Here is a 26,458-nt window from a genome sequence, read left to right on the forward strand (position 1 = left end):
GAAATTAATTAACACTGCTGTCTTTCAGTCCCCACTCCCCTCCACCACCAACCCACACACCCCATAAGTTAGAACAAGTTCTGACTCTACCTGTTAAGATAATGTACTCTGAACACCGTAAAATGATTTTTCTCTTGTCTGTTGGGTTCACTTAATTGAAATTGAAAGTGTGCTCAGTACTTACCGTAAGGAACAAGAGGCAATTTTCATTCATAATGTTAGGTTAATTAAGGAGAATTTGTCACTGTCAGAATTCAGATAGTCATTGTTTTCTCACGGACAAAATTAGTTTCTGAAAGAACACTAGTTAAAGGCAAGTTATGATGACTTTGAGGAGGACCTATTTTTCAGGCTCCAAAGGAAGAACCAGATTCCCTGGGCTTAGGACTTCATCATTGCCAGGCATGGGATCTAAAATATACTCAGCTGCTTTCTCAGGACTCCAACATGGCCTGCTTATCAGGCCACCCGCTCCTCCTGCAGGGTGTGGACCCAAGTACCTGTAGGCTAGTTGTTGGCCTTGCCGAAAGGCAGCCTTGCTCTAAGGGGCACGGGTTCTTCCACATTTCCCACTCTCTCCTGGGGCTCTGTTGGAAGTCAGACTCAGGATCCTGCCCAGTTGTTCTAGCCAAGAATCGCCCAGCTTGCTTATTGTTGTCCCATGAAAAAGCTCACTATGTAAAATTGATTACAAAAATTGAAGTGGCAGGCAGAGCAGTGGGGGAGAAGGGAGCAGGATCCTCATCTCTCAGATCCCCTAAAAGAATCTGTCTATGGATCCCACTTGGAAAACCATGATCCTCATGATTTTGAGACCAGAGACGGACATGTAAACATTTTTGTGGTTTATGGTGTTAAGACAGCACATGCTGTTACCAGTGCCCTTGGGGCTGTCAGGGCCCAGCAGCGGTGGTCAGAGCAAACATTGGGCCTTGGGGGGAAATGTTGGTCTCCAAATAAATGCCTCTCGAAGGAACAAACCCTCCTCCTCAGAATCTGAAGTAAATCCATCATTGCAGTCCGTGCACGATCCCTTTATTATGTGGTGATTCCCACCTTCCCAAATGCTTGGCTGAACAATATGCAATTGACATTTTTGTAAATCAAAAAATTAGTAAAATGTCCACACTCTCTTACCGTTTAACTTACAAAGGGCATGTGCACCAGCTCCATGAGACCTCAGTCGTTGATGACAGAAAGAGGCTAACTAAATGGTAAGTCCCATTCTCTAGCTCATGCCTTTCCCCATCAGGAGCAGAGTACCATAAAAGCTAATGACAGGCAGCAAAGAAAGATGCAAAAGTTTGTGTTTCTTCTTTAAAAATGTGATTGGGATTTTTCTCTCTCTTCTTCCCCAAGGGACAACTACACACTTCAGATCAACCCCAATTCAGGCCTCTGTAATGAAGACCATTTGTCCTATTTCACTTTTATTGGAAGAGTGGCTGGTCTGGCAGTATTTCATGGGAAACTTTTAGATGGTAAGTTATTAAAAAGTTTTGAAGTCATCAAAATAGGACAGTGTTATTTATGGCTCCTTATTAGGTGACTCATCTTTCCCATCATAGATGTTAAGCAAAAGCTCAACTGATTCTGTGTAATTCAATTACTTTTATGTTTTGCCTGTAATTGAGGTGTTTTTCACCGGAGTCATCTTAATGTGAGCACTGACAGTATAATGTCTACACACAGTTTAAAAATTTTTTTGCAAAACAAACAAGTGTGAAGCACAGAACATTCTGTGATTATGTGTTTTCTGCTTTTAAGAACAACTTGTAATTTTTTTAGGGAGAGCTAGATTTGGTGACAGATGGAAAAGCTAAATGAAAAGTTAATCAAAATGATCAGATTCATCTCTATTCTGTTGTTTCAAATTGTTATTTTATTTGAATGTGAAGAGACTGTAAATATTTATTATTTTTATTTGAATGGTAAGAGACTGTCAGTAATGTTATGCTGAGCTAAGACCTTGACTCACAAATGGCACAAAGTAATCTCATTCTTTTTTAAAACATGTAAGCCATGGAATAATCTCAGGGTCCTTTGTAAATTAGAAGTCAGACCCCTCCCCTGGCGTATCTATTAGGCTTGTAATAGAGACTTCTTATGGATTTGGTCACTTCCAAAACATTGCCCTTGAGAAAGGACACTATTTAAATCAGGGGTCTTCAAACTACGGCCCGCGCGCCACATGCGGCCCGCAGAGGAGTCTGATCCGGCCCGCCAGGTTTTTTGGGCAGTGAGCGCAGCCGAGGTGTTACAGTAGGAATTAGTAGTTCATATAGTCCGGCCCTCCAGCTCTCTGAGGGACCGTGATCTGGCCCCCACTTTAAAAAGTTTGAGGACCCCTGATTTAAATCATTGAAGGGGAATTAAAAATTATTTTTGAAAGATTTGGGAATAAAATTGTTGAGGATAGAAGAGAGAATAAGATTGGAGATTGGCATTACAGCTACTATAGAGAGAGGTCCAGGGAAGTAATGTTAATTGCTTCTGTGGAACCTTAGCTATTCCAGTAAATAATTGATGGACCCTCTGTACTTCATCCTTTAATACATTTTTACTGATATTTGCTGGCTGATTTTGATCCTCTGATTTCAATGTTTTTACTTGGGGGAAATAAGCACTTTTTTTTTTTCATGGAAAAGAAACTGCACTCTTTCCATATATGTACGTTATGTGAATATATTTTAATTTGCTACCCTAACATTGTGCCATAGATTATTTCAGCTGTTCAAATTCACTTCATCCTTTCCTTAGAAGGTCAGTCTGTACACCTTCTGCCAAGTGAGAACACATCATTAGTGTCTGTGGGGAAATAGATATAATCCCGACTCTGTGAACAAGCGAAAAGCAGAAGACTCACAGTGACGGAGTCCAATCAGAAGGGCCATAGGGGGTCCAACAATGAGATGAGGAAACCCAGATTTGCCTGGCGGGCCAGGAGCACTTCAAGCAAGATTAGGCCCAGCTTGCAAGGGGGGTGGGATTTGAACAGTTAGAAGCCTGGACCATTTCAGAAGAGCAAGTACTGGCCGAGTCAAGGCTCATGGAGGGAGTAATGGAAAGCAGCAGGAACAGTGGGGCAATCAAGAACATTACTGCCGAAGGTGATACCAGTGCACATGAGGAATTGCAGAATTGAGGACCAGAATGCCCTTAAAAATGCAAATGCCCCTGTAGGCAGAGCACACACACGCCACAGCCAGCCCACACTCCCTTGTATCGGCTTCATCTTCTGCCTCCCGAGACACCGAAGGTGTTTGAGTCTGCAGCCTAGGGCCCCCTGAGCCAGTGTGAATAGGAATACGCTGCAGAGGGTTGGTGACTGATTAGATGGGGGTGGAGGCTGAGGTTTCAGCACCCCAGTGAGGAGCATGTGATGCTGACCTGCCTGTGGACAGGTGGATTGGGGGGCCCTGCAGGACACCTGTGTGATGGTGTCCTCACTGCCATTGCCTCACTCTGCCCTGGAAGATTGCAAAGCCTCCTTAGTGGTCTCCCTCATGTCCTCTTGTCCCTTCCTGCTTTTCCTCCATGCCTGCCCCAGGAGTGGTCCTGTTGTGCAGATGGAATCACCTGGCCTTCCAGTGACTGCCCTCATTCAGGCAGCAGCCTAAACTGGCACACACCCCACGCAAGCTGCCCACTCTCAGTCCCTTCTCTGGCCTGTCCTCCCCAGGACACCTTGTGCTTCCGCCCTGACAGACCACTTACAAGTCCTGATCTTGTCCCTCTGCTTAGAGTGCCCTCTGTTCCCTGTTCTCGAGTCTTGTTTACACTGAAAATTCTTGCCAGCCCTTGAGGCTTATTTGTCACCCCCACTAGCCTTTTTGACCCCTTTCTGCTGTACCACTTCTACAAGTATAACTATCCTCCTTACTCCCCGCCCCTCCATAAAAACAAACCACCAGGCCCTGGTCTTCTGGTCACAGATACTACAAAAAGTCTTCTATCGTCCTGTCCTGCTCTCTCATTCAAATTGAAGGCAGGTTCAGCTTGTATTTCATTTCTGTTGCACAGTAATATCAATGACTTGAAACTAATCCCATTTTCATCCTGTTTTAGGTTTCTTCATTAGACCATTTTACAAAATGATGCTGGGAAAGCAGATAACTCTGAATGACATGGAATCAGTGGTGAGTGAACGCAGATCCTCCCACTGGGTGTCATGGGCCATGTGTGTCTCACAGATGAGTGTCTCCATTCAGTATTAATAATAGGGACCATTTAATTGTTCAGGAGTTTAATTGATCTCCCTGATTTTCTAATAAGCAAATCATGGTTTCCAATAAGTAGAAGCATGGTTGTTGAGTTGGATACACCCAAACCTCAGTTACCTCTGCTTACCTGGGATTGGTGTGACCAGCTTAAATCCCAAGGTCACCTGGAGACCTCATGGCAGCGCTTGTTCTCCATCGAAAACTGCTAATACTGAACATTTAGAGACTCATCTGCTATTCCTGTTTTCTGACCTCAGGAAATGGCGAGGGCACAAGCCAAAGCAGTTAATACAGGGAAGAGTACATACAGTTGCTCTAGGTGTGGAGGGGGTGAGTAACTAAGTGGGGAGTAATAAACAAGTTAGGAAATGAATGCTCTGAGAAGTTTTTAAAAGCGATTTGGGCCTGCTCAGTGGTTAGAGCATTGGCCCCCCACACCTATGTTTCAAGGTTTAAATTTCCAGTCAAAGGCACAGACTGAAGTTGCAGGTTCAAACCTGGCCCCGATCCCAGTACTGGAATCCCTGAGAGAAGAGGCCAGGCCCTTGTGGCTTGCGTTACACTGACTTGCGGAGAGCAGTACAAGCACAGAAAGAGGTGGCATTTACACCATCCATGTTTACTTAGTTAGACTTTCTCATCATTCCTATTGTCCTTCGATACTTTCACTCTTCAGAAACAGGAAGTATATTCATCTTCCATGTTTGGTTGTATAATTTGATGACCGCCATCCAGAGCAGGTTGCTTCCGCTCCACTTCACCGAGAACAGGATTTAACTACAAACCCTGCTGCTACTAAAACACTTTTTTAGTTTATATTTTAAATTAAAGGGGCAGAGTAGGTTTGAAGTAGAGTAGAAAACATATTAGAGACTAATATAATTCTTGAGCAATGTGCGTGGAATTACAGTAGAAGGACTTAATTATTTAAAGTCAAACAAGTTTGTATTTTGAAGAGAAAAAAAGCTTAATTTTTGTTTCTGTGTCACTTCTCCAGGATAGTGAATACTACAACTCTTTGAAATGGATCCTGGAGAATGACCCCACTGAACTGGACCTCATGTTCTGTATCGATGAAGAAAACTTTGGGCAGGTACGTCCGGGAAACCCCAGGGACTCCTCTCCAACTTTTAGAAAGTCTTGCTTTTGCACAGATTGTAACACAACTTTTCTGAACTATTAAAAAACACCACCAGGAGAACTAGCTGTTAGTCATCATCTCATTGTATCAGCACTGTATTGTTAAGCCAGAAAGCAAAGCCCCAATTTCAGCAAAGTGACAGAAATTCTGAGGCCTCTGGGCCTGAGCAGGCACCTACTTCTAATCTAAAGCAAAGTGTAAAAGTTTGTGCCTTGGTTTTAGAATTTAGGTACTTTGAAAAATAGTGTGTTTACTCAATGATATGATTACATGATCAGGAGTAGGTGATGTTTTGGGGAACTTGGGCTTTTTTCTCTGCTTAATGGTCCTGTTGTTGTTTATCTTCTGGGGCCGAGCAGGCTCAGCTCTCTCTCACATCCCTTCTTGCTTTGTGCCCACACTGTCATTAAGGCTAGATTAATCAGAAAGGTTAATGTCAAAGATAAAGTCACCTGCTAGGAATTTTCATCACCACCTGAACGTTCTGTAGAATGTGTTTGTCTTAAACCTGGGACCTCTGATTCATTTGTGATAAGCTTTGATAACTGCTTCTTGGGAGGTCTTTTCAGGGATGTCCAACCCTGATCCTCATTCTTCCACAGAAGCACAGATTTCTCATCTCTCAGACCAGGTCTTATGGCCTTGAAATTAATGAGATGATGGAGCCTATTTTAAAGATTGCCATATGGGAAATGAAATAGATTGATTCCTTACTGCTTCAGAGATCATTAAAAGTTTGCTTACAGTTCAGCAGACATTAGCAATGCCAAAGGCATGAACAGGTGGTCTGGAAAAACTTTAGTTAACAGTGAAATGTCACTATTTCCACCTAATAAATGAAAACCAAACACAAGATATTTGGATTTTTAAATAGCTTCTAATAAAGATTCTGATTATTATTATAGTTCATGTTGATTATTTATTAAAGACAGTTCTCAGATCTCTTGGTTTAATACTGTAGATTCTTCTGACTTTTGAGCTGAACAAGGTAGAATAACACAGTAATCAGGACACAAGATGAGTAAGCTAATGATCAGGTGCCCTACTTATTAAATTACTGCCTTGCTTTTTTAGAGAGCTAACCTGATTAACAGGGAACAAATGTATCTATTCTTCATTCTGGGAAGAAATGTAGAGTTAATTAAGCACCCACACACTGATCCCATCTTCCATACCCACTCCATCACCAAGCCTGTTCATTTTAGCTTCCAAGTCTTTTTCTGATCTGTCTTTGGTCCCTGACTGTTCCACCACTAACACCCAAGTCTAAACTACTGTCTTGTCTCATAAACTCCAAACTGATATTTTATATGCACTTTGGCCTCCATTAGTGGTCTTTTCACAATGTCGAAGTGCCATGTCATGCCCTCTACCAGAAACAGTTAGGACTGCCCATTGCCCTTGAGATTAACTTGCCCCATGGTGTCCTGCATGACTTGGCCCTGCCTGCCCCATCTCCGGGGAAGGTACAGCTGTCCCTCGTGCATTCTGGGTCTGGTCCCAGGTTTCTTCTCAGAGCCTCAGGACTCTCGCTCCTGCTGTTCCTCCTGTTGGGAACACACTGCCTCCCATTTTCAGATCAGACCCAGGCCATATGCTTCAGAGTATCTCCTACGTCTCCCTGGGGCATGTACCATGAGAGATGTGGCATTTATTTGTGTGTGTGTTTAGAATATGCCGCTCCCACCAGGCTCAGTCTTAGTGATAGCAGCACCGGGTCTGCGGTCTGCCTTTCGCTTACCTTTGTGCCCATGCTACTTTGTATACTCCTGGTATGAGGCAGGCACTCAAAATAGTCATTGAACCCACACTGGGCATTAGAGAGACACCTGTGCAAGCCTCTTACTGCTTTCAGCCTCAGTAGAGCTGGTGACTGGACAGTGCAGTTTATTCTAACCCAAGTCTCCCTCATGCCACACACCAGGTCTTTCCTCAGTGGAGTGCAGCTACCACGATGAAAGTGTCCGTGCCCTTGGCCTTCCTCGGTGTTTGGTTTTGCTTTTTGATTCCACAATTAGAAAAATCAGACCATGAAGTGGTGCGAGCCGTTGCTTCATGTAATGAAACTGCAGCTGTTGCCATTATTTGGTGATTTGTTTTCTTCCTGATCGATGAGAATCTGGAGCTGCTGGTTTCTGGGACTGACTAGGAATGTTTCAAATGAACAAATTTCAGTGTGTTTGCACAGCCATCATATGTCAAACAGAATAAACTTACACCCATGTGCTTCCCCAAAGTTTCTATGAGAAGACACATATTGTTTGTAAAAGAGTCGGCTTCTCCCTTCTTCCCCTCCTGCTGGCCATTGCTCAGTACACGTTGGTATTAGCTGGCTCCACACACAGGAGAGGGCGTGGCTCAGCCTCAGCTGCTTTGCTCTTTATGATCGGGTAGATCCATCCCTCTCTGCAGCCTCGTGTCTTAAGCTTCTTTCTTTAAGTTCCTGAGTTTTGCCTCTTTAAGAAAATCCCACACATCTTTTTTATGACTATAATTTAATTTTCCAAAACAAATAAGATACATTAGGATTTGGGTCTGTAGTCTCAGGGGATATACCCTGGCTTTTCTGTAAACACAATTAATTCCTTCTCCATTGTTGCTAATGTCTGAAGAATAATGAAAACTCACTAATAACCATAAAATAGTTTGCCTTTAATGATAACATCTTTAACTGTGTTTTAACAACATAAAAACCTTGTTAAACATTGTCTTGTGCAGCCTATTTCCTGGGAAATACTTCCAAATAAATTTTGCTTATCTTCCTCTTATAGTGGGACATAAATTACCCAGTAATAATCCACAGAATAACTTCATGGTGGTGACTGTTGTTTTGTCTTTGTAATTACAGACATATCAAGTGGATCTGAAGCCCAATGGGTCCGAAATAATGGTTACAAATGAAAACAAAAGGGAATATATTGAGTATGTATATGCACATTTAAAATTTTTTATTATGTTGAACAGCATGTCAGGTGGCCTGTACTTGGACCATCTCAGCAAGCAGATTAGCACCCTGGCCGGCAAGGCTGTCCTTATTCAGAAAGTTCAGACTTTGAATAGATTTTAGAACACTCCACCCAGGTGACTAGGGTGGAAAGTTGGGGATTCAGACATTGTGACGTGTGTTGCGCATCATTCCTGGCAGTGAATTCCTTGAGGTTTCAGATTTGGTGGGTGTGGGGATAAGCAGAGTCGCAGCTATCTTCACTGAGAAAAGGATGATAGAAATCTCCACCTGCCCCCTGATGCCTGCAAGCCTCTGGTGCCGGAAGGCCTTCGGGCGGCTGGCCACAGCTCAGCACAGGAATGCCTGGAGGGGCTGAGCAGCGGTTGTGAGGGGGGCTGGTCCTCGAGGGCTATTGCCTTGTGCCTCTCAAAGGCGAGAGCAGTGATGGCAAGGTCCTTGTGCTGTTTCACAACAAAGGGCCTTGAAAGGTATCCGAAGTTGATGCGCCTGGCAGTAAATTCTGCTGTCACTAGACATTATCATGGGGCAGATGGTTTCAGTGGATTTGTTGCACAAAGAGGTCTTATCATTAACCCTCTATTGTAGTATTAAAGTATTAGTGTACATCATTTTGCACTGTATGTCATTGTTAAAAATTTGCACAATGTATATTAGAGTGAAATATCATTTGATAAAATATGTTATGCTGATACTCCCTTTAAAAATGTAAGTACATATGTATACACAGGTGGGCATGTATATTGTGAATTTATATATGTATGCATGTTCATCACATATGCATTTGTATTCACACCCATGACCTTTAGTCATATTTATAAAGCAACTTATATAAACTAAACCTTAATCTGGGGAAAAGAAATCAACTATTCCTTTGAAATCCTTAGTGGGATTTTAGGTTTTTCACATGTGTTCTAGTTATTCTCGAAGAATTAATGGATAAACAGTGCATGCCACACCCCAGGAGCCCCGATTTCCTTTGCCAGTGTAGGGGTTTCTTTCCTTTGTCTGATGAGCCTCAATTGAAGCTGTGAAGAAAGACGTAAGCTTTGTAATGACGAAGGTGCTTAAACACTGTTCTGTTTTCTCCCTCAGCTTAGTCATCCAGTGGAGGTTTGTGAACAGGGTCCAGAAGCAAATGAACGCCTTCTTGGAGGTAAGCTGCACCCGCTAGGATTGTCCGCCTGGGAATGATCACCCACCACACAACATGACGGGCACGGGCAGGGGACACACAGCCCAAAGGTCAGGGCTGCACAGCCTGCACCATGGACCAGTCCCCAGGGCAGGGGTGTCAGCCACCACGTGGCCACCCTTCATTTTGTTAGTTTAGTGCTGTCCTCTTTGCTTCTTATTTCTTAACTAGAGGCCCAGTGCATGGACTGGTGCACCAGATGGGGTCCCTCAGCCTGGACTGTACCCTTTTACAATCTGGACCCCTCCGGCGATATTGTACTATCAGTTTTGGAGATCTGGCCAAGACCAGCAGTCTGACATCCCCCAAGGGATGTAGCAGTGCATGAAGCGACAGGTGGGCAGGGAGGAGCCCAAGCCAGGCTCAACGCTCAGTGCTCCTAACCACTCACTCCCTAGTGCTGTCACAGAGGCAGGAGAGGTTCACGCCACTGCCACTGTGCTCGCCAGCCATGAACCTGGCTTCTGGCTGAGCTGTGCTCCCACTGTGGGAGCACACTGACCACCAGGGGGCAGGTCCTGCATTGTCTGCCCCCTGGTGGTCAGTGTGCATCATAGCAACCGGTTATTCCAGTGGTGCTGTCTTAATGGTCACTTAGGCTTTTATATATGTAGATGTTCCTTAACTGTTTTTAAAGAGAACTTTTTATAAACTTGAACCAGAAGGTAGGCCCCAACAGAAGCCAGGCCCACTGGCCTGCATTTGCTGGTGGTGCCCAAGGGAAGGCTGGGAGCTGCACCTCTGTCTTTGGCACTGCTTGATGGGTCCTCCAAAGCCTGAGGACTCGGGCTGAACATACCCAACTCCTCAGTAGCGAAGCCGTTCCCTTCATTGCTGTCTTCGCGGCTCCTCATAGACTTCACTCCTGTGTAGCACATGGAAACATATTTTCTTAGGCTGAGTTTTATCTTAGAGTAAAGTGCCAATCACCTTGTGCCAACTGGCACTGGATGACATGGGATGTAGGCACCTCTCAGATCCAAGGATTTGATATCAGTGGTGTCCCCAGGCCCCTTGTGAGAGGCCTAAGGGGATGGATTCGTCATTTTTAAAAATGCTTCTCTTTGACCAAAAATGAAATGCTTTCTTAAATCTTGATGATGGGTATTAGTCACTCAAAGCAAACCTAGAAACAAGCCCCAACTATACATTATAAATTCCCAGTGAACTGATGCAAAATTTACCGTCAGGGCTTGGGGGCATAAGTATGAGTTAGATACACTTGAGAACAAGGTTTCATACTTTATCTAAGAAACCCACAGGCACATTCCTGGGCCCCACCCCACATGATCCCTCCCTACTTTCAAAAATCTGGCCTTCCCCGGGCCTGATAGCTCAGTTGGTTAGAACCGTGGTCAGCAAAACATGGCTTGCGAGCCACATGAGGCTCTTTGGTCCCTTGAGTGTGGCTCTTCCATAAAATACCATGGCCTGGAAGAAGTGGTGTCAGAAGAAGTTTAAAAATTTTGGCTCTCAAAAGAAATTCCAGTTGTCATATTGTTGATATTTAGCTCTGTTGACAATGAGTTTGCCAACCACTGGGTTAGAGATTGTCCCAATATACCAATGGGGTTAGATCTTTGTTCAAGGCACATATAAGAACCAACCAATAAGTGGAACAACAAATTTCTCTCAAAAAAACAAAATAAATAAATAAAAGTAGCTCTAAAACAAAACAACAACAACAAAAAAACACCCCAGCCCCAAGCAAGGCCCAAGGCGTGGTGCCTCCACTCAGCAGCCACATTACCAGCTGCTAGAGCACTTCCTGTGGATGCTGGGCACCCGGGCTCTCCCGTCCCGAGCCCACTGCCTCCTTGTGTGTGTCACCTAGTGCCTTCAGGACCTGATTTTTAACTGTGTCCTCTTGCGTGTCTATGACACATATATATTTTAGACACACTGGCTCTCAGACTACGGCGTCATAAGTGACTTCTGGAATCTGCCTACCTACATTTTCATAGGGCTTCAAAAACTTCTCAAGTATCTGAACCTTCTGGATTCTATTCTTTTTCAAAATTTTTATATCATAACTAGGCTGTTTTTATTAGAATTTCAACTATGGATGCTATCGCTGATATCTAAATCATTAGTAAAGAATGTGTTTTTTCCTGGCTAATCAAGAAAGTTTTTTTTGTTTTGTTTTGTTGTTGTTGTTTTTTTCTGAAAAATTTGCCTCTTTTGTGGAAAAAGGTGTTTATGGTGATTTTTTTTTTTTTCTTTCAGGGTTTCACAGAACTGCTTCCTATCGATTTGATTAAAATTTTTGATGAAAATGAGCTGGAGGTTTGTATTGTAAACGTTTTGTGTAAAGTAGAATTTTTAAGTTTCTCATTACTCCATAAATGATATCTTCATGTTTTCTGATCCGTAATGTCCTGGAGCATCAGCTTAGGTGAATCTGCTACATGTCTCTTAAGGGGCTTGTTTGTTTGACAGTCGGGGAGTAAGGAAACACAGGGTCATCACCTGCAGATTCCTTGTCCCGGAGAGGGCAGTTCTGGGACATGCGGGACAAGCAGGGGCCCCTGAGCTGGTCATGTGCATAACCCACTGCCCCAGGCAAGGAAACTGCTTCTAGTAGAGCCAGGGTAGCAGCACCCTTCGCCCATGGCCCAGCTGCACCTCCTCCACCCACCCACCCTGTCAGTGAACTTGAAGTGGTCTGTGTTAAGGGAGGAGAAATGTCAGAAGTTAACAACAGGTAGTTTTGGTATTCAATTGTTTCATCATCTTTGTGTTGAGGTAGATGAGTACTATCAATTTATAAAGCAAAGGAGCCCAGCCAGTGTGGCTCAGTGGTTGAGTGTCCACCTATGAACCAGGATGTCACAGTTCAGTACTGGGTCAGGGCACATACCCAGGTTGCAGGCTAGATTCCGGGTGGGGGCGTGCAGGAGGCAGCCAATCAATGATTCTCATCATTGATGTTTCTATCTATATCTCCTCACTCTTTTTCTCAGAGAACAATACATATACATATATATATATATATATATATATATATATATATATATATATATATATATATATATTTAAGACAAAGGACTCTCTCACTCTTTGGATGTTGAGAGGAGAACTGTATCTGTTCAGAAGCTGTTGGTGGGATTCAATTATTCATTTGTCCAAACCACATCCAGAGAAACATGTCTTGTAGACTGTTTTGTTTTGTTTTGTTTTTGTGCTTTTATCTTAAAATGGAAACTTCAAGTAGATGATGTCATAGATATTATATAGTGTAAGCCCTTCATTTGCCTGGGGATGGGGGAGGTGGATGGGGAGTGGGGGAAACTGCGGCAGGGAGAAGTCAGTGACCTCACAGGTTTATCCAACAAGGTTTTGGCACAGTTAGGCCTAAGCATCCCGTTCTCAGGCATCTGGCTCAGTTCTCTTTCCTTTTCATTCAGTACCTCTGCAGGAATGTCATGTTTATTTGTCCACAGGAAACCATCCCTACTGGAGGGTTAGATGACAAGAAAAGCAGACTTAGCTAGCTGCTAAGTCAATGAACTGGTTACCACATTAGAATAGGTCACCCTCCATTAGAACACACTTTTGGGTCACTGGGCAGATGGGTAATTTGCCCTCCCCGGTGTAGATTGATTGGGGTGAGATAAAATCTTGCTGTCATAACACACGAATTCTTTTGTGGGTAGGGAGATAATGTCAAATATTGAGACAAATAACCTCTCAGAAGGGGAGACAGCTAGGGTAATGAGATATAAATGGAGCATAAGAAAATCTATGAGCACTGTGCTCAGATTAGAGAGGGAGGGAGGAAAGACAATCAATCTGGAGTTTCCATTTCCAGCAGGAAGTGTGGCCTGTACAGCATTAGACTTAGGCCCCTTGTTACGGATGCTGTCTGGTCTGCCATGGCAGGTAAAATGTGAATCACATGTTCCCTGCATTTGTTTCTGTGACTCAGGTCATCATGCTGGCCCTGAGAAAGGCCACCTCTCTGCGTGTGATTTCTTTGGCATTCACGTTGTGCCCCGTTTACAATTCTACTCTCTCTTTCCTAGTTGCTGATGTGCGGCCTCGGCGATGTGGACGTGAATGACTGGAGACAGCATACCATCTACAAGAACGGCTACTGCCCAAACCACCCTGTCATTCAGTGGTTCTGGAAGGTAAGACCAGGGCCTCCTGTGTCCACACTCTGCTCCTCCACCTCAGTCAGGCCTGATGCTCTGCTGCCCTCCCCACGGTCTTGCTTTAGTTCAGCTGCTGCATGTTGGGGCTCTGTCAGTATGTGGGCTCCTGGTAGAGAGAAGAGGCAAACCTGAGCCAGAAGCAGCCCTTGTGTTCCTCCAGAAACAGTGGTCCTTGATCCTTATCGCAGCACATGCCCTTCCTTAACCCCCAGATTCAAGTGGTTTCTGTTTGAGGAACCCATTGAGTAGATGAGTCTGAAAAGGAGGTAATTGGATTCAAGAGTTGGAGGAGCCCTCCAGTGTGTGAATAGAATGGGAGGCCTGTGGGCGAAAACCTGTTTTGGAGGCTGGCTTTTCCAAGATACTATTTTAGGTTAAAAACATTTTCCCAATTTTTTTTTGTTTGCTTGTTATTTCCAACACATTTTGATATTTTATATCTTTCAGGCTACAAATGAAATTTTATTTAGTATCTGAAGGCTAATGTTTGCATTCTGTTTAGCTTAGGAGAGAAGTATAGTGGGAATGAGTGGGTCCAAGAGAGAGACAGTCAAGTGACTTTAAAAAACCCAATTATAGAAAAAAAAAGAATTTTGCTTTACAGAGATAAGAAATCACATGGCTTGTTTTAATATCTAAATGGCTATTTTTAATAATATTTCAAGTGCCAGCAGAAATAGAGATAAAAAGAAAAAATTGGATTCTTAAAACACTAGTCCAATTCTCATTCAGTTTTGATTTTGGATTTTTGTTTGTTTGTTTTTTTACACCAGTTCAAGTAGCATTACCAACCCAATTCTTGTAATAACCCAACTATGTAAGATACACAGATTATTTCAGAGGTCTATCCTTGCTCTGTTTTTCTTTTTTAAGTGTCATCTTTCAAGAATCTGTCTACAGTCTAAAATCCCACCTCATAACCTGAGTTCCCCCAGTGTTGACACTTCTCAACTCCTATATATTATCATTGGCTTTCAGGAGATCTGGCAGGCCTTGCAAAACAGTAACCTGAGATCAGTGCCATCAGAGACTTGGCTTTTTATATCACTTACTAGAGGCCCGGTGCACAAAATTCGTACGGGGTGGGGAGGGGGTTGTGGGGAGAGGGTGCCTCAGCCTGGCCTGCACCCTCTCCAATCTGGGACCCTTTGGGAATGTCCAACTGCCTGTTTAGGCCCGATCCAGCTGACAGCCTAACATCCTTCTCACCCTCTCATAATCTGGGACTGCTGGCTCCTAACCACTCATCTGCCTGCCTGATCACCCCTAATCGCCACTACCAGCCTGATCGCCACCTAACCGCTCCCTGCCAGCCTGATTGCCCCCAACTGCCCTTTCCTGCCAGCCTGACCACTTCCACTGCTCTCCCCTGCCGGTCTGATCACCCCTAACCACTTCTGTCTTGGCCCCCACCACTGTAGCTTTGTCCAAAAGGAAGTTGGCCAGTCACCTGGTCTAATTAGCATATTACCATTTTATTAGTATAGATTTTGACTCATTGCAGAAGAAGAAAGAGACACTGTGATCTCTTGCTCTCTAAGACAGAGAGGCCAGCGTTGTGATGGCCATTAAAAATAAAAGGACTGTTTTCAGAGTCAGCCACCTAGGTCTTACGTTGCCATAGAAGTAAGGAGGGCCGAGTGTCACCTTCTGCCTCTGTTTCCAGGCTGTGCTGCTGATGGACGCTGAGAAGCGTATCCGGTTGCTGCAGTTTGTCACGGGGACGTCCCGAGTACCTATGAATGGATTTGCTGAACTTTATGGTGAGCAGGAGACTGTCTTTTTTGTTTATTTATTTTGGTCTATCTTTAAAAATTAGATTCTGCAGAACCATCCACATGGCTATAAACTAAATGTTGACAGGACACCTCACTTCCAGGGAGCAGGATTCTGCAGGGCTTACTATAGATTTAAAAAGTCACATTTTTCTGCTCTGCGAATTAAAGTCATGTTTTCTTTTCCCCAAAAACATAATTTTATTTATTTATTTTTTTATATATATTTTATTGATTTTTCAAAGAGAGGAAGAGAGAGGGATAGATAGTTAGAAACATCGATGAGAGAGGATCATTGACCAGCTGCCTCCTGCACACCCCCCTACTGGGGATGTGCCCGCAACCAATGTACATGCCCTTGACTGGAATCGAACCCGGGACCTTTTGGTCCGCAGACCGACACTCTATCCACTGAGCCAAACCGGTTTCAGCCCAAATCATAGTTTTAAATTTAAATTCCCAAAGCTCGGCTGAACGTCAGTAGCAGCCTGCACTTCTATGTGTTATGGTGTCTGTTCAGCTCAATTCCATCTGAAGGTGACACAGAGCATGTGCAAACCTCTTGCTAGAGAGTGTCTCGGCTCACCCTCTCTTTCTTAGTCACTTACTTCCCTTGAGCACTGTGAGCATTCACTTTTCTTTTTTCTTCTTGTCTAGGTTCCAATGGTCCTCAGCTGTTTACAATAGAGCAATGGGGGAGTCCTGACAAACTGCCCAGAGCTCACACATGGTGAGTGACAAAAATGTACCCGTGTCACCAAGCCGTATTTTAATTTTTTTATTCTCACCCAAGGAGTAAGGATATTTTTTTCCATTGATATTTAGAGAGAATGAAAAGAGCAGGGGAGGGGGAAGGAGAGAGCGGGGGAGGGGGAAGGAGGGAGGAAGTCAAAGTTGCAACCCAGGTACATGCCTTCACTGGCTTCCTGATGATGGTCTTCTTCCAGAACAGCTGCGCCGGCCCAGGGGAGTGCTGGCTGCAGCCACGCTGGCTGGCAGGGCGGCCTTTGTTCTCTGAGCATGGCTGTCTCCCAGCCTCGCCTGGACCTGACTCACACAGGAAACCAGCTCTGCTGGCTGCCTCACAACAGCAGTTCCTTATACAGTCCGACTTAACCATATGTATGTTTAATATCTTCCATGTTTCCTATAAAACACACAGTTAAGCTTCAAAATGCAAACCTGATTTACCAGGAGAGCAAGGGCTGGTAGGTCTGGTTCTTTCTGGCACTTTCCATCACACTCTCAGATGTAATTATTGGGTGTCCGATATTTAAAGGGTTTCATTTCATTGCCCTGTCAAGGATTACACATTACACTTGACTAAGAATCCCAGACCTACCTGCTCTTTGTTGTCAGCTCTAACAACAATCCCCTTTGGCCCACCAACTTACCCATGGAGACACTGAAGCCCACAGAGGATAGGGAAGTCCATAGTTAAACCGCCCCGGCCCCCTGACCTCAGAGGTAATGATAACTACAATTATTAAGCACTTAGTGTGTTCTCAGCATTGTCCTCAGCGCTTGGTGTGTATGCACTGCAATTCTAAGAAGTGGGTCATATTAGAGGGAAACAGTGGTCACAGACCTTCAAGAATGCATCTCCAGATCCCTAAGGAATGCAGGCCCTGGGCGGAAATACCAACTTAAATTAATACCAAAGCTGCCTTTTGTGGTCAGCTCTTTTAAGTGGGGTCTGCAGGTGTGGAGTTCTGTCTTTATAACTGGTAAAATAATACTCGAGGTCATCATCAGAATGAAAACCAAAAATTAAAAACTTCTTTTAGACTTACTGTTTTAGGATTCCTGGGTTTCTGAGAACTCCACTCTGAGAAGCAATGGTATTCTCTCCTATGTCTCACAATGTTTAGGGACTGGTAAAAATCTGAGAGCTTAGTGTGTCTTATTAAACACTCAGGAGTTGGTAAAGGAACCACTGTGGACCTGTGATTTTTACTGCTGCTGGTTATCATTAGCTTTTCAAACTTGGAATCATACCAATGCCGGGAGGGAGCATTCTTATACAATGAGATGGCACAAACCAATGGTTAGAACTGGACTTTGGAGCCAACATATGCTCTAATGCTTACTGTGTGACCTTGAGTAAGTTACCTAACCTCTCTGTGCCTCAACCAGGGATGAAGCAAGACCTTTCTTATAGGGTAATTGCTAGGATTCACTAAAGTCATAAATGAAAAGTACTTAGCAATGCTGCCTGCACAGGGTAAACCATCATTATCTGTGGCATGGGTGGGTGGCAATTTTCATGACAGGTACACGTCAGCAGTCCAACCCCCAGGCATGAATCCTGTGACTAGGGCTCTCACTCCTCATGTCCCATGTGGGCACTCAGTGAATGGTGAGCGAATGATCACAGTGCTCACCGTCCCTGGGCACTTGCTGTGTGCTAGGTCACTCACATACTCTCGGTTTTGTCCCTGCCAGCACCCTGCAAGAAGTTTCTCCATTTTGACAAAGAGCAGACAGACTCAGAGAGGGCGATGGCCTGCTCAGGTCACACATCTGGCAAGTGGCTGAGCCAGACTTTGAACTTGGTCTATTAGACAAGTGTGCCTTGCTACCAGCAGGGGTATGTGTACACTCCAGACGAAGCCTCGCCTCGGGGTAAATCAGGGCTTTTTATAAATGCAGCGTTTCACTTCACGTGTCTGTTGCTTGCCTGATGTTAATTGGTGGAGGCAGCTTAGCTTTGGTTCTGGGACCCAGGCAGCCTGGTGCTGGTCTTAAGTCTGCCGCGCTGCCAGGGACGAGAGCTGGGACACAGTGATGTGACCTCTCTGTGTGTCAGGACCCTCATCTACAGAACAGAAATCACCACGCTGTGATGAAAACTAAGGCCTGTGACAGAAACCAAGTGCTGGCTCAGGGGCTGATGCCGAAGTGAGAGCATTCGGGAATGACACGCTCCGTGCATCCAGAACTCCTAATGCACAAATCCTTCTGTGTTTCTAGAGATTCGAAATCTTGGAGTGTATGTCAGTTACCTTGCCTTTCGTGTCTCCTATGGAGCTGGAGTAGACAGGGCTCATGGACTATTAGAAAATTATTTTCTCTTCTTGGCAGGTTACATAGCCTAATGGGTGTAGACAGTCTCCTTGCTGGCATTTATATTCTGATCATCAGAATTCATTTAAGGCATTTGCATACTCTTGCTCCAACACCAAAGAGCCAAATCTAGGAAATGCTGTTATAACTAAAGGATACTGGGGTGGCTTTTCACCTACACTTTTGTTGCTGTTGCAGCTTTAACCGCCTTGACTTACCTCCATACGAAACCTTCGAAGATTTACGAGAGAAACTTCTCATGGCTGTGGAAAACGCTCAAGGATTTGAGGGAGTGGATTAAGCGCCCCCTGCCTCGAGTGGTGGTTCGTCCAGCAAGTCCTGCTTGCACTTTTGCGTTTGCCTAACGGACTTTGCAGAGATGATGGCAGGGAGCACTGCACAGCATGGCTCCTGGAGCAGAGCCTTCGCCCGTGACTTGCCCAAGTCCAGACGTGGAAAGCCAGTCCCAGGTCCCGTTTCTGCATTTTCCACCGTGAATTATCAACTGGTTGATGTGTACACTAATTACATTTCAGGAGGACTTAATTCTATTTATGTTGTGCCTCTGTAGGCAAAGCCCTTAATAAATATTTTGCATACTTTATAATGACAATGAATGGAATTAATCACTCTACAGGTATAGTATTACAACTCATGTTTACTTTTTGAAAATGATTTAGACCGATTTTTCGATTTCATTTCATTACAATTAAAGATGTCTCATGTACTTGGAAAAGTGAGCATATTTTTTTTTTTTTTGTATTTGACTTGGATGCTAGGTTTAATGTCTGTGACATTTTTACTTTGAAGTACTTTGACACCCTACACTCAACTTTACTAGAACTGGAAGACTGGTTTATGTCCAAATCGTTCTTACAGACAAGTACTTTGAGAGCATTTAAAGTATAACATTAGGCATAATGATAATTTTTTCCATACTCGGAATGAAAACAAAGTGGATATTAGATTTTTTTTTTTTGTACAAATTTAGCATAATAGCTACATGCTTGGAGAGTTGTACCATAACATGAAAAACTTTGTGGTGACTGGAAGGAATCGCCCCATTATTCCCTAGAAGTACTTGTGTTCTTACACATTTGAGATGGGGGTGGACAGTCATTTCTAATAGGAGAAATTACTTAACCCTTCCTGATGCTGTACATTCTTCTTTTACTATTTTTCCCTCTTTGCTGTTTGGGGTAGAGACATTTATTTGAATGAAACTCGTCACTGCCTGATCTGAAACTGGAAACCAGATCTGTCTAATCTCCTGTTGTATGTGTTTGCTTATAATCGCTAAGTCACCAGTTGTTCTAACTGCACCAGTTCCGAAGGCTCTTTCTGTACTATATGGAGGTCAGACCTGGTTTGGTTTGTGTTTTGTTTTTTGTGGACATTAAATCTGATGATTATTTCTCTCCCTTCACACATCTTTCCAGTGCCATACCTGTCAACAGTGAATTTGGCTGCTGGTGTATAGGATCTGGCTGTGAGCTGAGCTTACAGACCTGCCCTTGCCCATTGTTTTGTGATTTCTGCTCAGAGATGAGTTTAATACATACTCGGTTGAGCCAGCTTTGTTCCCTGTGGTGTGTTGCATGCTGCTTCCGTGCTGTGGGCCGCTGTGTCTGTCGTGTGCCAGATGAAAAGGGAGCAGGAGGACTTGCCCCTCTGCGGCCGGGGGGCAGGGTGAGGATGTGTGCACAGTGTAATTCCTGGTGCAGAATTCTGTTGTGAGAGATCACCCGAGGCAGTGTGGAAGTTGAGCCCTGCTGGCCTTCTTACTCTGTGTTATCCTAGAGCCTGTGGTGATCGCCAGGGAACACTAGAGAGCTGATCTTCTGCCAGTCAGAAAGAAGACAAAAATGGTGGCCTTAGGGCCTCTGTTTGTTATGCAAGAAGGACCTTCTGGTGGAAGAAATTCTTTTTGGTGGCTTGTGAGAAGCTGTGTGTCCGGGGTTGTAAATGAGCTAAAGTCCACAGTGTCTAGAGAAGGTGGGTTTCTGCCAAGCTGAAGACTGGCCCCCTTTGCATATTGGCTTTAAAATGCCTAATAGTGATCAGAAAACATAGATGCTGATTAGGGTGGGGGGGAGAGGGGGAACCACAGTGTAGCTCAGTATTTTTATCTCTTGAAGGGAATCTACCCCCTTTCCCCTGCCCCCAACAAATGTCTCAATGGCAAAACCCCTTCTTACAGCCCCTCCTTGTCCCAGGTCAGCTCTCTCTGTCAGACGTGTGCCAAAGCCTGGTGAGCAGCGTGCTGGGTGGGTTCTGAGAGTGATCATGCAACTGGAAGGGGTGAAATCCAGCAATTCTGGTCTTCTATCGCTTTTGAATTACATATTCAAAATCAGAGTGTTTGTTAAATGCAAATTAGACAAAGTATTAAAAATATGAAAGAAAAAAGTCACTCTAAGGTAACCTGTATACCAGGAACAGATGAGAATTATCCACCTATTGCCCCTGTAAATATTTCAATAGCAGTGATTGTGAATGACAGTTCAGTTCATCTATTCCTTAGTGTCTGATTTCAATAACAGCTTCATCGTGCTGGGTTTGAGATTCATTTTTGCTTGTTTGTAATCCAAATAAGGTTCCCTAGTTCTCAACAGTACTCAGTGTTCCCTCTTCGTTGAAAGTAGTCATATCTCTTGTTTCCTCTAAATCTTGACCACTCTGTCATCTTCCGGACCTAGTGACCCTACTCCGGAGTTCAGGGTCTCTCTAACCTCTGTTTCCTTAGAAATTACTTGAATCCAGGTGTGTGTGTTTTAGTTTGTAGAAGAAGGCACGGTTATCATGGGTCGGTTTGCCATGAGGTTAAGAGGTACGATCCCCATTTACATACTGCATGTTAAATGTCTTTGAACATCTGTTATCACAACCATCTGTCTGTTCTGGCTATTTCTCTTCCTGCCTCTTGTTGACCTGGAGATCAATTTGGAAAGGCCTCCCAGGGGGATTAGCTTCAGGTGCTGAGCTGCCTGGGGAACAGGAAACAACAGGGCATTTATCGGTTTGGAAGTTGTATTCCTCTTCAGCGCTCTTCTCTCCAGTTCCCCAAACACTTCCAGCCAGGCCTCTGCCAGTTCACAGTGTGAGATGCTTCTTTGATTTTTGTTTCCAGGGGCCCTTGGTAGCTAACATCAAGTATTCCCTACGGGTCAGGTGACCAATGTTATCAAGAGACCTGACACGGATTATTCCTCCCGCCTTCTGAAAAATGGTTTGCAAAACATATGAAACACTTTCTCCATCTCACATTGTTAAAATAGACAGCATGTGCTATTGCTGTTTGATCTTGCCAGATCCAAATTGGCTCCTTTAAAAGCCAAGTTCATATGCAACAAATTACTAATTGTTCTAACAGTTGCTAATTGTTGGACACTTGACTAGTATTTTCCTAAGACTTGTCTCACAGCTCTGAAATTTTAAAACCTATGAAATGAGCCTGGGTTAAACAATTCTCGATCTCCTGCCCACTGTGCTACCTGTCCTTTCTTTGCCTCTTTCCTCATCACCCGGATGGAGGCTGCACCCAAGGCTGACGGAGGGGAGGGACGTGCAATCTGGTGTCGTTTTCCACCTTGCCAATAGGGGGTGCTGCTGTGCAGGGTAACTGCCTGGTCTGCTCCCTTCCTGACCCCAGGAGATCACTACCTCTCTCGCATCCAGGCTTTGGGGTACATCCTGATAAGTCAAAACTGCCAATTTCAGGTCTAAGAAGTGTTTTTAAAAATCCTTACAGACTCCACTTTGTACTTTAGATTTTAAAACTGGGAAGAAAATGTGATATACTTCGGACCACTTTTTTTTTTTTTTTAATTTATCTAAGCCTTAATGAACAGTGTATATACCCTTGCATATGTCTACACATACACACACACGAGAGTTTTCAGTGTGTCAGAAAATGCTGTAACATTAGGATGTGAGCTGTATAATGTTTTATAGTAAAGGAGAGCTTTCTGTGTGAACTTTTCCAAGAAAACCTCTCATTAGACATCTATCCATCTTTAAAGATGTAACACATGGCAATGCATGTCTAAAACGCATGTCTTCCTGTTGGTTAGTCTGTCTGTAAGGAGTAACAATAGGACTCTAACTACATTGGCCACAGACCTCTGTGAATTGCATTCTCAGCCTTGTATCCATGCATCGCCAGCCTTTCTCGTGACCGTGGCCCTGTGTCTGCAGACATCTGTGTTCCCATAGAAGCCAGTGTGCAGCTCCTGCCGAGACTGATTTCACCTAGCTTGCCATGGTTCCCTTCGTGTAATAGTTCTGCGTAACTTTGTTCTTTCTCTACTATGTATGTAAAGTATTTATATACAAATATACGTGCATATGCTGCCCAGATATACATGTATATATTTGTATAGCATTTTTACACCTTTCTTGAGCAGTCTGGTTTTGAAAGGGAGTGAGAGCTTAGTTCCTTCTGGTTTTCTCCAAGCTGTACCCTGAGAATTCTGACCCTTGGAGCCTGAGAGAACCCCCCAAGATGATGTTAATATGCTGTCATTTCCTTAATTCAAGATCGATTATCAAATGAAACGTGAAAAAAACACAGTGACGTTTAAGGTGAAAAGAGTTTCAAGCATTCCAAAGGAATTCTCAGTGTTTCATAACTTTGTCTGATAAACCCACCACCTGAAAAAGCCAAGTACTATTTGATACAGTGATTAAATACCAAACTACTTTGACATTTTTTAAGACAACTTACGGACAATGCTCATTTTCACAATCCAAGTAGCTTTCGAATATGGTTGCATTTGATACACACAGGAAAACTTTTGTTTAAAGAACAGAATCCTTTGGGCTTTTCGTTTTACTTGAGCAGTCGAATGAGAAATTGTAGATTGTTTTCCTGACAGCAAAACAGTCATGTGACAAAGTGAAGTCATTGTAAAGAAGTGATGCAACTTGTCAAATATTTAATAAAGAATTATGGAAGCTGGAACATTTCTACACCCAGTATGATGGCTTATCTGTTTAAAGCTTCTTTGTGACTGTATCGTCGGGCTGCAGGGGGTTAAATGCCTGCGGATTCAGAGCAAGTTCATTTCCTTAATCTCCCTAAGATCCCACACCTTTAGAAACAATTCTCGATCTCCTACTTACTGTGCTAGCTGCCCTTTAGAAACATCACTAAAGTCTGCCCAAAACTCATGGCTTCAGCTTAATGAAATGCACATCTGATCATATCCATCTGTCATTTTATTAAACTGGAGAGTTGATGACTAACTAACACTCTATAATCTATGCCAGTCCATCCCTGAAAAGACATAGTTCTGGTCTTGGTCCAACCAATGCTCAATTTATGTGACTTAACGAGACTCAGTCACGAAACCCAAAGTGGGTCTCAGAAGAGGCTATCAGAACCCAAATCTCGCATCTATTCTCTGTTAAAATTCTCAGATTCCTCAAAACGTTTTCCTTTTTCTTTAGGACTAAGCATCCTCATGATGGCCCTAACCTAATCCCCACAGGAACTGCCAGGAGGTAACATCCAAGCAGGACATAACTCAGTCCTTGGTTTCTTGTGACATGTGTTTCTCGGTTGGCGGGTTAGTGGGCGTGGTATCTCACTGGGAAGGTGTCAGATTCTGTGTCCTTGCTGCTTCATCCAGCCTCACACAAACACAAGGGACTGGCCAGTGGACAGAACTGCTCTGAACTTTTACATGTCCTTCCTTAGTGAAAAACACAATGTGAAGTAAAAAGAGTAGAGGAGCCGAAGCTGGTTTGGCTCAGTGATAGAGTGTCGGTCTGCAGACTGAAAGGTCCCAGGTTCGATTCTGGTCAAGGGCATGTACCTTGGTTGCGGGCACATCCCCGGTAGGGGGTGTGCAAGAGGCAGCTGGTCGATGTTTCTCTCTCATCGACGTTTCTAGCTCTCTCTCTCTCTCTCCCTTTCTCTCTGTTAAAAATCAATAAAATATATTTAAAAAAAAAAAAAAAAAAAAGAGTAGAGGAGTAAATCATACCTCAGTGAGGTCCACCCACTCTTGGCCTTCTCTGGAGTTCAAGAGTGATGTAGGCACCTCGGAAATTTTAAAGCCCCTATCAGTGAGTGTGGGTCTCCAGGAATTCTAGTTCCCATGGTGAGCCCTGGGACTTCATTCATAGGGGTCCTGGACCCATGGGTGCAAGCAAAAGCCACTTGCTGGCCTGTTGGTGCCCTACCGCCTATCAGAGAACCTTCTCAGAACCGGGCATTTCCAGAGAGCTCGGGCTGTGGGATCTCGAAGCAGGTATCTGTAGGACTTGAGCTGGACAGGAAAACACATGAATCGGGAATTGACTTCAGACCCAATACAGACTCCTTCAAACATGCATTGCAGACCCTGTCACGGTCTGGGGCTGCCCACTGGTGGGGACTCAGGAGGGTGAGACTAAAGACCACCCCCTCCCCCCTTCCTTTGTAAGGCTGACCTCAGACTAAGCTGAGGAAAAGGTAAATCAGCCCCAGTCGCTCTGTCCCTCGTACCCCAGTGCCTCTGCAGTGCCTTGTCCTCTCCCCGACGTTGATCCTGGCCATGTCCCCATTGGGCTGCAAGTCCCAGGTGACAGAGGTAAACTGCTGGCAGCATGCATGGGGAGCACCTCCCATGGCCTGGAGGTGGAGTGCCACCTCACTTTGGCTGGGCCTTCTTGGGACAAGGCCTCCCCAGCGCTCAGGGCGTCAGGGGAAGGTCAGAGATGGCCCTTGTGTCTCATACTTGCCCAGACCCACTCACCGGCAGAGCCCAGAGGGGACCCAGCTCCTCCGCGTCCACCTAAAGGACTTTGCCTTGAAGTCTGAGCTGGCTGTTCACCCTTAACCCACTTCAGGCCAGTGCTCCGCAAACGTGCCACTTGAGGGGTGCCTTCCAGCGCATCCAGGGGACACAGATCACTGGCAGGTCTGCAGCTTGTGTGTGTGGCTCGCTGCAGACAGGGCCCAGAGCCGTGGAGAGGGGTTTGGGGCTCGAGGCCCCGATGATGGGAAGAGAGGGCACAGGTTTGCTCCCAAAGCTTTCTGCTCATCGCCCCACACCCCACTGCTTGGGGAAGGCTTTTTCTTCCTGAGGGAGGGCTAACTTGCAGACATGTTAGCTTGGAAGGGTGTAGGGCACTGCCGTGAGCAGCCCACTCAAAGGAATAGGTGAGGCTGGCCGTTCAAGGTGACTATTATTAAAGGAGCATTACACATTTGGGCAGTTTCGTTTCTTTTCTTTTTCTTTTTTTCTTTTTTTTAATATATTTTATTGATTTTTTTTACAAAGAGGAAGAGAGAAGGGTAGAGAGTTAGAAACATCGATGCAAGAGAATCATTGATCAGCTGCCTCTTGCACACCTCCTACTGGGGATGTGCCCACAACCAAGGTACGTGCCCACAACCAAGGTACCTGCCCCTGACCGGAATCGAATCCGGACCTTTCAGTCTGCAGGCCGACGCTCTATCCACTGAGCCAAACTGGTTTCAGCCATTTGGGCAGTTTCTAAGAGATCCCCTGCTGCGGGAGTTCTGCCTACAGTTCCTGGAATGAGAAAGTGGACAGTTTTCACTCCTGCCTGGCCCTGTCTGGGCTGAATGGTGGGACCAGTTGACAGTGAAGATTCTGCCCTGAGAGTGCCCAGGGCTCCTCAGGCTCCAATCATACAACTAAGTACATTTGACAACAAAGGACCTTGGCCATGAGGGTCTGGGTGCTGGCCCTGGGTCACTCTGCATGTGCCCAGCACTTTTGCCCTCACCTGCCACCTTCCTTTGTTGACTTTCCAGGGCAACCTTTCCTCCCATGCAGTGACCGGAATGGCAATGACCATGGGTGCATCTCCTTCCTAGGAACTGGAGGTCCACAGGGAGGGGTGGTCAGCTTCTCACTCTGCCCCTGTGGGACCCTGGGCACTGGTGTGACTTCACCCTACCTTCTCTCTCCAGGGGCAG

At 44.6% G+C, this 26,458-nt stretch overlaps 1 protein-coding gene across 15 annotated transcripts in view; it reads left to right on the forward strand.

Moving 5' to 3' along the window:
- The window catches only part of NEDD4L (NEDD4 like E3 ubiquitin protein ligase), a 285,795-nt gene extending 262,295 nt beyond the window's left edge, over positions 1 to 23,500 (forward strand). For all 15 annotated transcript variants that reach the window (XM_084888495.1, XM_084888492.1, XM_084888493.1 and 12 more), the window contains 10 exons: positions 1,360 to 1,481; positions 4,069 to 4,139; positions 5,221 to 5,316; positions 8,213 to 8,286; positions 9,425 to 9,485; positions 11,751 to 11,810; positions 13,550 to 13,657; positions 15,348 to 15,444; positions 16,114 to 16,186; positions 18,721 to 23,500. In XM_084888495.1, the coding sequence (XP_084744621.1) occupies positions 1,360 to 1,481; positions 4,069 to 4,139; positions 5,221 to 5,316; positions 8,213 to 8,286; positions 9,425 to 9,485; positions 11,751 to 11,810; positions 13,550 to 13,657; positions 15,348 to 15,444; positions 16,114 to 16,186; positions 18,721 to 18,823 (865 nt within the window). In that variant the 3' untranslated portion in view covers positions 18,824 to 23,500. The remainder of the gene's footprint in view (positions 1 to 1,359; positions 1,482 to 4,068; positions 4,140 to 5,220; positions 5,317 to 8,212; positions 8,287 to 9,424; positions 9,486 to 11,750; positions 11,811 to 13,549; positions 13,658 to 15,347; positions 15,445 to 16,113; positions 16,187 to 18,720) is intronic.
- The last annotated feature ends 2,958 nt before the right edge of the window (positions 23,501 to 26,458 follow it).

This window comes from Pipistrellus hanaki (assembly GCF_964339955.1).
Source record: "Pipistrellus hanaki genome assembly, chromosome: 6".
Taxonomy (NCBI): Eukaryota; Metazoa; Chordata; class Mammalia; order Chiroptera; family Vespertilionidae; genus Pipistrellus; species Pipistrellus hanaki.